At 36.7% G+C, this 13085-nt stretch overlaps 1 protein-coding gene across 1 annotated transcript; it reads left to right on the forward strand.

Annotated features, from left to right (window-relative positions):
* Positions 1-3414: 3414 nt before the first annotated feature.
* Positions 3415-12616, forward strand: LOC124535170 (collagen alpha-1(II) chain-like). The gene is made up of 7 exons (XM_047111268.1): positions 3415-3831; positions 4256-4300; positions 4686-4734; positions 5430-5513; positions 10661-10836; positions 11300-11506; positions 11994-12616. Exons 1-7 carry the CDS (start codon positions 3460-3462, stop codon positions 12153-12155), a joined length of 1095 nt encoding a protein of 364 aa, XP_046967224.1. The 5' UTR covers positions 3415-3459; the 3' UTR covers positions 12156-12616.
* Positions 12617-13085: the final 469 nt, after the last annotated feature.

Raw genomic sequence — 13085 nt, forward strand, 5'->3', positions numbered from 1 at the left:
GTCTGCCATGTAGCTGTTTTTGTCGCCATGTATCTAGTTTTTCCTTTTCGGTGATATTCTTTAACTTATAAGTGACGTGCTTTTCTTTTAAATTTAGTGGTGTCATTTTATCGTCTATGTCTACCACGGCTCTGTGTATTGGACTCTCAGTTTTGCTATAGAAAAAAATTCTCAGGTTATTTATTTGGCTTTCCCACAATATTTTTAGATCAATTAGTCCTCTTCCCCCTTTCTCTCTTTTAATGGTCATTCTTTCAATGGCAGATTTTGGGTGGAGGTATTTGTGTTTAGTTAATGAAGTTCTTGTTTTAGTTTGTAAGTGAGATATATCTGTATTGGTCCATTTAATTATAGCAAATGAGTATGTCAGTATAGGAACGGCGTAAGTATTGAGAGCTTTAAACAAATTTCTAGAATTAAGTTTCTTTTTACATATGATATTGACTCTTCTTAGATATTCTGATGTAAGTTCTTTTTTAATTTGTGTGTGATTTATGTATTTGTTTTGTTGTATGCCTAGATACTTATATGTGTGGTTTATGTCCATTGCTGTAATATTTATTTCATTATTTATATTATAATCTCTTTTCAATATCTTTCCATTGTGAATGTGTAAAGTTTTGCATTTATCAAGTCCAAACGTCATGTGGATATCTTTACTGAAGTTCGCTGTTATTGTTAGGAGGTCTTTCATATCATTATCTGATTTACCATATAACTTGATGTCATCCATATACATAAGATGCGTTATTGCTGTACTGTTAGATAGCTTGTATCCGTTTTTAGATTGGTTAAGTAAATGCGAAAGTGGGTTAAGTGCAAGGCAGAACCATAGGGGACTAAGAGAATCACCCTGAAAAATGCCGTTACAAATATGAATTTCATCTGTGATTATTTTGGAAGTCCCGTTGGAAAGGGATAAAGTTGTTTTCCATTTGGTCATGGCATCTTCCAGGAATATTATTATTGTCGGGTTTACTTTATAGATTTGAAGAACTCTAATTAACCAAGAATGTGGTATACTGTCAAAAGCTTTTTTGTAGTCGATGTATGTTACATGTAAATTTTTACTGTGTTTTTGTGCTTGTTTTAGAATTATAGAATCAATAATTAACTGTTCCTTACATCCCCTATGACTCTGCCTACAACCTTTTTGCTCTTCTGCTAATATGTTATTGGATTCTATATGCGATTTAATTTTATTGGATATGCAGGACGTAATTAGTTTGTATAAGGTTGGCAAACAAGTAATTGGTCTATACTGAGATGGGTTTGATGTATCTTCGCTTTTTGGTAGCATATGGGTTATACCTTTTGTTACAAAGTCTGGTAATTGAGCTTCTCCTTTAATCAGTTCTGTACATTTTTTAGCAAGTATCTCGTGTAGAAAAGTAAGTTTTTTAAACCAAAAGTTTTGTACACCATCTAACCCCGCAGCCTTCCAGTTTTTCATTTTTCGTGTTACTGTTTCAATATCTTCTCTTGTTAAATCTAAAAATTCCATTTCTTCAATACCTTCCCATTTTCTTTCCTCTTCCTTTATCCACTTTGCTTCTTCGTTATGACACTCACTTTTTTCCCATAATTCGGCCCAGTAGTTTTTGAGGTCATCTGTATCCGGTATTTCTGAATTTTTAAGGTTATTATTTTTGCTACCACTATGTTCTAATTGCCTGTAAAAACCTTTTTCATTAGTAATAAATAGTTTGTTGTCTTGTTTCCTCTTTAGAGCCTTTAAGTAACGAGCTAGTCTATGTGATTTTAGCGCTAATTTTTGTTTAAGTGTGTCTAAAACATCTTGTGGTGTAATATTATTCCCTTTGTCAGATGAATGTACTTTATTCTTACTTAAAATTAAAGTTACTTCGCGTATGATTTTCTTCGATCTATTGTTTCTAACATATTGGCTTAATCTTCCTATGTCCACTCTTAGAGCTGCTATGTCTTTTTCTAACCTAATTTGCCATGGTTGTTTTTCAGGTGTGACATGTTGTCTGTCATTATTTATTCGTACTTTGTATCCTATTTGCTTACTTATGACCATTGCTGTGCAGTAGATTAGAGTATGAACTTCTGAAATAGTTGTATCATCTTTTACAAATTTGTGTAAGATATTTTTGTTAAATATATTGACTAGTCTGTATAGTTCTTTATTTTCTTTTATCCTTGGTAATTTTGGTCTAATTTCTGGAATTATATCTGTGTACATTTCTAGTGTCTCTCGAAGTTTCTCCAAAAGTTCTTTTTCTAAACTACCATCCATCATCTCATTTCTTAGATCTATATTATCTATTTGGAGCGTATCTTGTGTCTGTGTTCGTTGATTTACTAAAGGTGTTATATGAGTTTGTGTGTTAGGTGTTTGTATGTAGCTGCTACTTTGCGTAGTTTCTGAGTGTACCATAGTTTGAGAGGTTATTATTATTATTATTATTATAAAATAAAATAATTATTTTTTCAGATGGGTGTAATCTGAAAATTGTAAGTATTTCTGTATTTATTTGACTAGTCCTGTTAATTTATTAACCTCTTTACTTCTTTCTCAATAATCCTAATAATTTATATAAATTATCTAAAGTAAAAATTAAATGATAAATAAACTGAACACCAACCTGATTGGGAGAGCGTGGTGGAATGAGTATAACATCACTCTCCCAGTAGGGCTTTTACCTTTTATGTAAAACAAAGAAAATGGTAAATACTAATGTCTTATATTTATTAATTATTTGTTCCTCTAGGGAATAACTGGGCTGAAAAGTTGCAGTGCTGGTAAGCGAAAAGGTAAGAACCTTATTAATTTATAGACCAAATCAAAAAACTTAAGACCTTTTCAACAATATGTTAAATTAATTTTGTAAGAAAAGCATAAATGACGTTTGTTGACATCGTAATCGTAATTTATTAGGACATATCGATTATCTTAGCCATATCTAAATAGTATACCTATAGATTTAAAAATGTAATTATTACGTATGTAAGTAAGCTTCAAAATAGAACCACACTTATCCGTCGCTGTAGATATTATATTGAACATCAATATAATATCATAATATATGACATCAATAATTTCATTGTATCATTTTATCGATACCGGTTAAAGAATGCATAAATATTAGACAAATATAAAATTCATTAAAAAATATAGTCAGTCAAAACTATCACTGTAACCGACTATAGAGACGATAAAGTTTTTCCAGGTTTTTGTATCTTGCAAGCTGGCGTCCATACAAACCGTTTCTTTTAGAATTGGAATTCGATAGCCAGTAATTATGTTCTCGCTTAAATTTTCTCTGTAATCTCAGGCATTCTAAAGTGAAACGATTTCCTCATTACCTTTTGCGTATAGTCTTTTATTTAATAGAAAAATAAAGAATGTTACAAAAAGTTTATTATTTTTTATATGACTAACAAATACACATATATTGATTAATCATAGATGATTCGTTATGTGAAAAATCGATGGGTGAACTTGGTATAGCTGGAAAAGAAGGAAAGGTAGGAGCAGCGGGACCACCTGGGCCAATAGGGCCATTGGGCCCTCCGGGACCATCAGGTCCTTTAGGTCCACCTGGGCCAAAAGGGTCGACGGGAGATAAAGGAGAAATTGGACAACCAGGATCACCAGGTCTTCCAGGGAAAACGGGACCAATAGGATTATCGGGAGATAAAGGAGATATTGGTCCACTAGGACCTCAAGGCCCTAAAGGAGATTTAGGTCCAATAGGGCCTGTTGGAATACCGGGAATAAAAGGAGAAACTGGACCACAAGGTGTTATGGGATCTATAGGACCACCAGGACCAAGAGGTTTACCAGGGTTAACAGGGATTCAAGTAAGAATAATATTATTATTAAGAACTTCGATAGATTACAATATAGCGAAAAATAATATGTTAAATTGCAATCATATTTCACAGTTTACAATATTTCGATAGTTTACAATCTTTCCCGTCAGATTGTAATCTACCAAATTTTGTTGTCTTACGGTGACATATATATCTTACCCTAGACACGAGAACAAGCAATTTAAATAAAAAAATTTTTGGTCAACGGGTTCGACCATTTATGGTTTGTATTATCTCGGTGTTGATGGAAAAAATCAACGTAAAAATGCCTCATATTTTTAAATCAAAAGCCATAAATATTATAATTTTAAAAATAGTAAATAAATTTCAATAGACATAACTGTTTGGATTATATTGATAATATTAATTTTCTTATTAATAACAGTACATATAATATTAATGTATATTTTAGGGTATGCCTGGTTTCAATGGAAGTAATGGCGAAATGGGAATGAAGGTGAGAATTATTCTTTACCGCTTGGAAATCACCTTTTTTGATATTTTATATTTTTTTATCAAGAAATACGTTATATTATATCTCGATAATAGAAATATCAATGAGTGTTAAATCATTGTCTCATTTACTATGATGAGTTCATCGCTACTCTGTTTACAGCATATAATACAAATTGCAAAGTAGCTATCGACTTTGTCTTTTTTTCGGAAATTTCGTAGAACAAAAATATTCTGTCTTGATTTTGCTTTTGAATATACTGATAGTTGTCTCTTCAACGCATGCTTTATTATCTCTCTTAGTATTTTATATATTTTAAAGTAATTTTCATCAATGGCATTTTATTTTACTATGATGAATTTTTAAGGCTTTTTTTAATATGCTTCAGGGTTCAAAAGGTGAACCAGGGATTCCGGGAAAGGATTGTGTCACTGAAGGTGAGTTTTGTTTACGATCAGCCTTATACCTTTACTAATTTACACAGATATTTTTATTTTTTTCCTTATCATAAATTTAAATCATTTGTAAAAAAATACAATAAAATACATTGTTAATGAAAGCATATTATTCAATACAAGATTATACAGACGATAAAAAATTGTGAATTAATACTATAGACTTCTCGGCAGGATATATTATTTACAAAAATATTTGTATTTAACTAACACGACTGTATTTTTAAATGTTAAAAAAAAGTAACTACTGATTTTCTTAACGGTTCTTCTCGGTAGAATTTTCTTTTAATATAGTCGTTAAATGATTTATAAGCGCTTGTGAAAGCCTACTTGAGTAAAATATATTCTGAATTAATATGATAATATTATAAATACCGAAATACCTCTGTAAGTCTGTTATGCGTTTACGTCTAAATTGCCAAAAACGAATTTGATGAAATTTCGTATGGGAAAGTTTGAACTCCAATAATATATCAATATAAATAACTTCTACAACTAAACTGTCAATAGACTCCTCTGCACTAACTTGTCTAGAAAAAAGTGGTAAAGATAGCGTGGCTTAATATTATCCCAAGTATTACCTTAATTTACGTTACACGTTAAACGGTTTTGATTATGAAATATCAGATCAAATATATCAATTGGAATTGAATAAAACATAATTATCATTTCAACAGGGTTGCCTCCTCCAGAAAGCGCGCCGACATATTTGGGTAGTTTTTCGAAACCAGCGGTATCATGCGCAGACTTGAAAGAAGATGGTATGTATCATGTATAAATATCATCTATATAAAAACTTAATGCTGTAGTTTGTTACATAACGTTTGTATAATTTTGGATGGTGCTTTATGGTTTCATACGGAAACGTCCCTCATAAAAAAGACGAAATGCATGTAAGGAATTCTTTGACACCATTCTGAAATTTAAATAGTAATTATTGTCTTTCAAAAATATATTTATTTTCTGAACTAATATTATTAATGTGAATGTAATTCTGTCTGTTTGTCTGTCTCTCGCTCTTTCATGACCAAACCAATGGACCGAATATGATGAAATTTGGTATGAAGCAAATTTTAACTCCAAGAAAGGACCTAGACTACTTTTTTGCCTAATACATGCCAACCAACCCCTTAAACGCGAAAGAAGCCGCGGGCGACAACTACTTTTTATAAATAATGCTTAAAAGACAACCATACATACATTTTAAGAAAACGTAACTCGGCGTGTCACGAAAAGACGTTTGAGCTTCTTAGTTTGCTATTACGTCACTCGTTTTGACTCTTTACGAATTGTGGCATACAGAATCAGGGTCCTGTTATATTACTGCATATATATATGTATAATCTGTGTTATAATGATTTGTGAATGTTCTAAAACCCTTAATACACATAAGTATTGTTCCGATGTGGACCGATTTTCATAATTTTTTTTTTTTTGTTTGAAAGGTTGTGCTTTCCGTGGGGTCCCATTTTAATTTTATTTTTTTTGGATGGTGGTATCCGTATGAAAACGACATAAGTCTTAAATTTGCATTATGTATATGCGCGACAAATAGGTTAATAACTGACAATACCAATTTCCAAGTGGTAGTGCCACACTGCATACCTCTCGGTTGCAGTCGAATGGGCCGGCACGCCCGGTGAAGTACCACTCTCTCACTTAAAATCGGCGTGAAGTGGTAGCTATGCTACCGCGTTTCATCCCGTAAGTGAGAGTTCCGGAGGCCCGATCCCTCTCCCCCCAAAACATGGTTGAGCAGAATTTGGTGACATTACCCCAGGAGGGTACCATCAGCGACTGCGGTGGAGAATCCCTCTCTGGGCATCCATGCTCAGGACGTACACCGCCTGAGCAGGGATGCCCAGGCTGCCCTCCGAATTCTGGGGGGGGGCAATTTTGCGCTCGCCACTGTTCGGGGCAAGCGGAGCAGGCATCATAAGGCAACCCCTACCACACTCGCTGTGGACTTCTGCAACATAAGGGGACTCAACTCCAACTTGAATGCCGTTCACTTTCACCTTGAGACGGCGAAGCCGGCCTTGCTCTTTCTTACCGAGACCCAGATATCTTCTCCTGCCGATACGTCTTTTCTCTCTAACCCCGGGTACAAATTGGAGCATACTTTTGTGCCACGAGCTGGGGTGTGCGTTTACGTCAGAGATGATATCTGCTCTCGACGCCTCGGCAGCCTTGAAGGGCAGGACCTATCAATTTTCTGGCTGCGCGTAGACTGCGACGACCATCCGCGAATCTACGCGTGCCTTTATAGGTCCCATAGCGGTAATGCCGAAACCGACCGACTGGTTGAGCACGTCCAATTGGCTACAGATTCCGTGCTGCAGCAGACTCCATCCGCAGAGATCATTATTCTGGGCGATTTCAATGCTCATCATACAGAGTGGCTTGGATCACGCACCACTGATCATGCGGGTAGATCTGTTCTCGACTTCGCTTTGGCTTAAGATTTGACACAACCGGTCACCTCGCCAACGCGAATACCGGACGTGGAGGATCATACACCTTCCCTGTTGGACCTTCTGCTGACTTCGCATCCGGACGGCTATAAGATTGTCGTCGATCCCCCTCTGGGCTCGTCGGACCACTGTCTCGTCCGGAGTACAGTGCCAGTTACACGATACTCACGACCTCGTTTCGCGGGCTGTCGTCGCGTGTGGCACTACAAGTCAGCAGATTGGGATGGGATGCGGTCCTTCTTTGCATCTTACCCATGGGGGCGAGTTTGTTTCTCGATGGATGATCCGAGCGTTGTTGCTGACTCTGTCGTCGATGTGGTGCTTCAGGGTATGGAACTTTTCATTCCATATTCTGCGGTGCCCATTGGTGGCAAGTCCCAGCCCTGGTTTGGTCGCCTCTGTAAGACGGCTTCACGCCGAAAATGGGAACGCTACCAAGACTGGGCTAACGCATCGGCGTCTCGTGATACAAACACCAGCACATTCAGAAAGGAATATAACTCTGCCTCCAGGTCCTTCAAAAACGTGATAGCTGAGGCGAAGTCGAAGTACATTGGCAGAATTGGCGAGAGACTGGTGCGCTTCCCATTAGGAACACGTGCGTTCTGGTCTCTCGCTAAGGCTGTCCTAGGGAATTTCTGTCAGCCTTCTTTTTCATCTTTGCACAGGGACGGTGAGTCATTGGCCCATACCGCGAAGGAGAAGGCCGATCTTTTAGGGTCTCTCTTCGCGTCGAACTCGACTCTGGATGACCAAGGAAAGTCACCACCATCAATCCCGCGATGTGATACGACGATGCCGGAGGTTAAATTTCGGCAAAGTGCAGTCCGGAAAGCACTTCTTTCCTTGGACATTCACAAGTCGAGTGGACCCGATGGCATCCCTTAAATCGTGCTACGGATATGTGCTCCCGAGTTGGCACCGGTCTTAACGCGTCTTTTCCGGCAATCCTACGCATTAGGCGTCGTCCCGAACTCCTGGAAGATTGCTTTGGTGCATCCGATCCCTAAAAAAGGCAACCGCTCAGATCCGTCCAATTATAGGCCTATAGCCATCACCTCCTTGCTCTCCAAGTTAATGGAGTCCCTTATTAACTGCCAGCTCCTGCGGTACCTAGAGGAGAATCAGCTGATTAGGGACCGCCAGTACGGTTTCCGTCGGGGTCGCTCAGCCGGTGATCTTCTAGTTTACCTTACTCACAGGTGGGCTGAAGCAGTTGAGAGCAAGGGGGAGGCATTAGCAGCCAGCTTGGACATAGCGAAGGACTTCGATCGTGTATGGCACAAAGCGCTTCTTTCGAAGCTTCCTTCCTATGGGCTTCCCGGGAAATTATGCAATTGGATTACCAGCTTTTTGGCAGATCGGAGCATCAAGGTCGTTGTCGACGGTGCATGCTCTGACTTAAAATTCGTCAATGCTGGTGTTCCACAAGGCTGCGTTCTATCACCCACTCTGTTTCTTCTGCATATCAATGATTTGTTGCAAATCGGGAACATTCATTGCTATGCAGACGACAGTACCGTTGACACCTTATACACCGGCCGCGCTAATATTTCTCGGGAAAACGTCGAAGAAAACCGGAACAAACTTGTGTCTGAAATCGAGTCTTCGTCAAACGAAGTCTCGAACTGGGGCCGGCTAAATTTAGTCCATTTCAACCCCAAAAAGACGCAAGTTTGCGCGTTAACCGCTAAAAAAACACCATTTGTCGTATCTCCATGATTTGAGAACATCCCGATAGCCGCTGCAGGTAGTATCGGAATACTTGGCGTTGATATTTCGAGCCTCGTTCAGTTCCGCGGTCAATTGGAAGGCAAAGCCAAATTGGCTTCAAAGAAGCTCGGTGTGCTCAGCAAGGCGAGACAGTATTTCACGTCGGCCCATCGCCTAAAACTTTACAAGGCGCAAATTCGGCCTCACATGGAGTACTGCTCTCACCTCTGGGCGGGTACTCCCCAGTACCAGCTCCTTCCATTTGACCGTATCCAACGCAGAGAGGCTCGAGTTATCGACGATCAAGCCCTTTCCGATCTCATTGATCCTTTGGCTTTGCGTAGAGATGTTGGATCACTCTGCATCTTCTACCGAATTTTTCACGGGGAATGTTCCGAGGAATTGTTCGTATTAATCCCGGCTGCTGAATTTCACCTTCGGACATCTCGTCAAAATTCTAAGTTTCACCCGCACCATCTTGATGTCCGAAAATCCACAACAGCGCGATTTCTTAGACATTTTCTGCCTCGCACAACCACTCTGTGGAACCAGCTTTCGCCGGCGGTTTTTCCGAAGCGATACGACATGGGAACCTTCAAGAAAAGAGCCTACTCCTTTCTCATAGGCCGGCAACGCACCTGCAAGCCCCCTGGTGTTGCAGATGTCCATGGGCGGTGGTAGTCACTTTCCATCAGGTGAGCCTCCTGCTCGTTTGCCACCTATACCATAGAAAAAAAAAAAAAAAATCACGTTAACCAATTTTGATGATTCTTTTTTACTATAAAATAAATACTTCAAGGGTAGTTTGGTGAAAGTTTGGTAAGGTTCTGAGCAAAGGATCCATGACAAAGTAACGGAAAGGAAGGGAACGGAACAATTCTGAGGAGCACGTTAGCGATACTCGGATGAATCTTTTATTTATAGGTTATTTGGATATTTGAGTCACCTTCCGTGATGTGGTTATGTTTATGTGATTATCATAGTCGAATATTATAATCAACTAGCTACCCACCCCGGCTTCGCACGGGTGCAATACTGATACTAAATATACTACAGAATTTGTTTATATACGACATCACATTGCAAACTTCTAAAATTATCAGTGTTTCTTTACTATATTGTTCATGTATTATATACACAAACCTTCCTCTTGAATCACACTATCTATTAAAGAAAACCGCATCAAAATCCGTTGCGTAGATTTAAAGATATAGGGACAGAGAAAGCGACTTTGTTTTATACTATATTGATGGAACTCCTAACCGACTTACAGTTAGGGTGCGATATGGGGCAGTATCACTTACTGTCTTTAATCAAATTTTGTGTATATGATGTGATGCCATATAATGTACGATATCGATTCTTTTGCAAAGTTTTTTTTACTGAGGTCGATTACAGCTCTTTCGAGGGTGGTACCTCGGAGTTCAGTTGACACCGGTTCCAAATATAACAATAACTATAACTACGTTATATAATCGTAAATCGACTTCTAAGTAGTCTAATATTTTTCATTTCATTTTACTTAGGAGGACTCTAAAAATATGTTAAATATGCAATTATTTTTATTACTTTTTAGTGCATTTTTATTGGTTTTAAATGTTATTTATTTAGTCACGTGATTTTATAATCTTAGAAATGGGTCTTATTTAGTGACGATAATAGGGAAAAACCTTGTATCTACTCGGATTCGTGTACTTTCTATTATAGTCTATTATTTTCAGGTCTCTTTTACATAAATCCTTCTGACCCATTCGAAGTCAATTGCAACGTAAAGGAGAAAGAAACCTGCCTTAAAATACAAGAATTGGAATATGATCTCGACGAGATTGCGATTACGTTCACTAACGATTCATTTTGGTTAAGTGAAATGGGATTTGATCTGACGAAGTTTTACAACGTAAGTTTAATTCAGTTTCGCAAGTTATAAAATTTAAAAATAAGGAATTATTGGTTGGAGGTAAAGCAAAATTTAAATATATTAATATTAATACTAAAAACGTGAAAGTAACTTTGTCTATCCGTCGCTCTTTCACGACTCAACCTTAACTGAATTTGATAAAATTTGGTATGTAGCAAACTTGAGCTCCAAGAATGGACATAGACTATTTTGCCTAACACATGACAACCAATACCCTAAAACACGAGCGAACTGGGCGACTGCTAGTAGTTTATATTTGAAACAGCGCATCTACGGATAGCGATGACCACTTTTCATCAGACCAATTGCTTGCTCTTGCTCCTATTGAAAATAATTAAATTATAAGTAATAATTTATCAGTATAAAACTTGGCTTTTTGTATCCGGACTAGTCATGTCTGTATCCAGTATATAATTTGATTAAAAGTGTAATGGTCTTTCAGCTACAAGTATCTCAGCTGTCCTACCTTCTAGCATCATCTACGGGCGTCACACAAACAATAAGATATCATTGTAGAAATACAACGGTGATAAGCGACACGGATAATGCATTGCAAGTTTTACTTTGGAATGATAATTTAGTGGGACCATATTCCACTAAAATGACGCCAATGTATTACGACATTCCCAAAGATACGGATACGTGCATGGTAAATTTTATTACATATATTCATTAGTGAGTCGAGATGGCCCAGTGATTAGAACGCCCATCAAGCACCACTGAACTTTGATGTGCTTAATTTGTATTATAATTCATCTCGCGTTCGGCGGTAAAGGAAAACATCGTAAATAAACCTGCATGTGACTAATTTTAACGAAATTCTGACACATGTGTGGATACCAACTCGCATTAGAGCAGCGTGGTGGAATAGGCTCATAACCTTCATTTCAAAGGGAGAGGAGGCCTTAACCCAGTATAGCCCAGCCCAGGAAATTTACAGGCTGTTGTAAAAAAAATACATATATATTCTGTTTTTACTCAATTGGATACTTAATATGTACGATGAAGACCTTTTTTTGTCGCAGCTTCAATGAATAAAATTTCCCTCTTCATATAACCAGATCTCCTTCAAACGAGAAGCCTGCAAGACTTTTACAAACGTATTTAAGATATTAAAGCTTATATTTTGTTTCCAGACTAGTGATTCATGGGAGTCCACGGATATAGTATTGGAATCGAAACTGAATACACGTCTTCCAGTGGTAGATTTCTTTATACAAGATATAAGGCCGTTGAATCAGAAAGTTTATGTGGAACTGAAAAAATTGTGCTTTAAATATAATATACCGATTTCATAATTGATATAAAAAGCAATAATATATTTTGTTACTAAATACTGTATAGCCTATTCTAACCGAAGAATGAATAGACAAACCTTAGTTTAAATTTGCTCTTGTTTGGTCTTGATTAATATATATTTATTTGTAATACATCACTATTACTACTACTACATGACTACTTTTATCAATATAAACGAAATTTTTTTTGATTGTCTTCTATGGTGGTATTAGGCTATATGAATTATTATAATCATAAATATTATGTAAGGTTCTGAAAAATGTATGATAATAATCACTATGTTAGTTTAAGTCTATGGTAAAAATAATGTCATAAGAAAAAACTGTAATAATAAGGTATTATATATTTATGTTGCTCGTAATTTATTAATGTAAGTATGCAAGATAAAATGTATTTAATAGATACGTAAGAATAATGCCATCTTTGTTCTGAATTTGAATAATAATTAGTCACTAGTTCCTGTAACGCCATCTCTATGTAACTTATGATACCAATATGCCATCTTTTATCTCAATAGCTATGCCATAAAACGCAAGATGGCGATTTGAATGTGTATTAAATGATGTACATAAACCAAATACGATATTTTTTATTACAGAGATCAATCTCATTATGTTCGAATTTATAAGACTTATTTATAAGCTATAATTTTTTGTCTCACATTTATGTAGAAATATTAAATCGTAAAAAAAAAAAAAATTCGAGACATATCCAAGAACTCACGATAACCTTTATAAAAACCAGTTGAGGACAGTGGTGAGATGAATAAGAAAGTCTAATGAACAACCAAAACATATACATATTTAAGAAATGAATCGATAATTAATTGGTATCTATGTCTAATAATAGTTTTTACAAGGTTTTTGAAAATTTTGCAACAATTATCGGACCGCGTATGTATATATTATACTAAATTAAAGCATTCCCGA

The sequence above is a fragment of the Vanessa cardui genome, chromosome 14 (assembly GCF_905220365.1).
Source record: "Vanessa cardui chromosome 14, ilVanCard2.1, whole genome shotgun sequence".
NCBI lineage: Eukaryota > Metazoa > Arthropoda > Insecta > Lepidoptera > Nymphalidae > Vanessa > Vanessa cardui.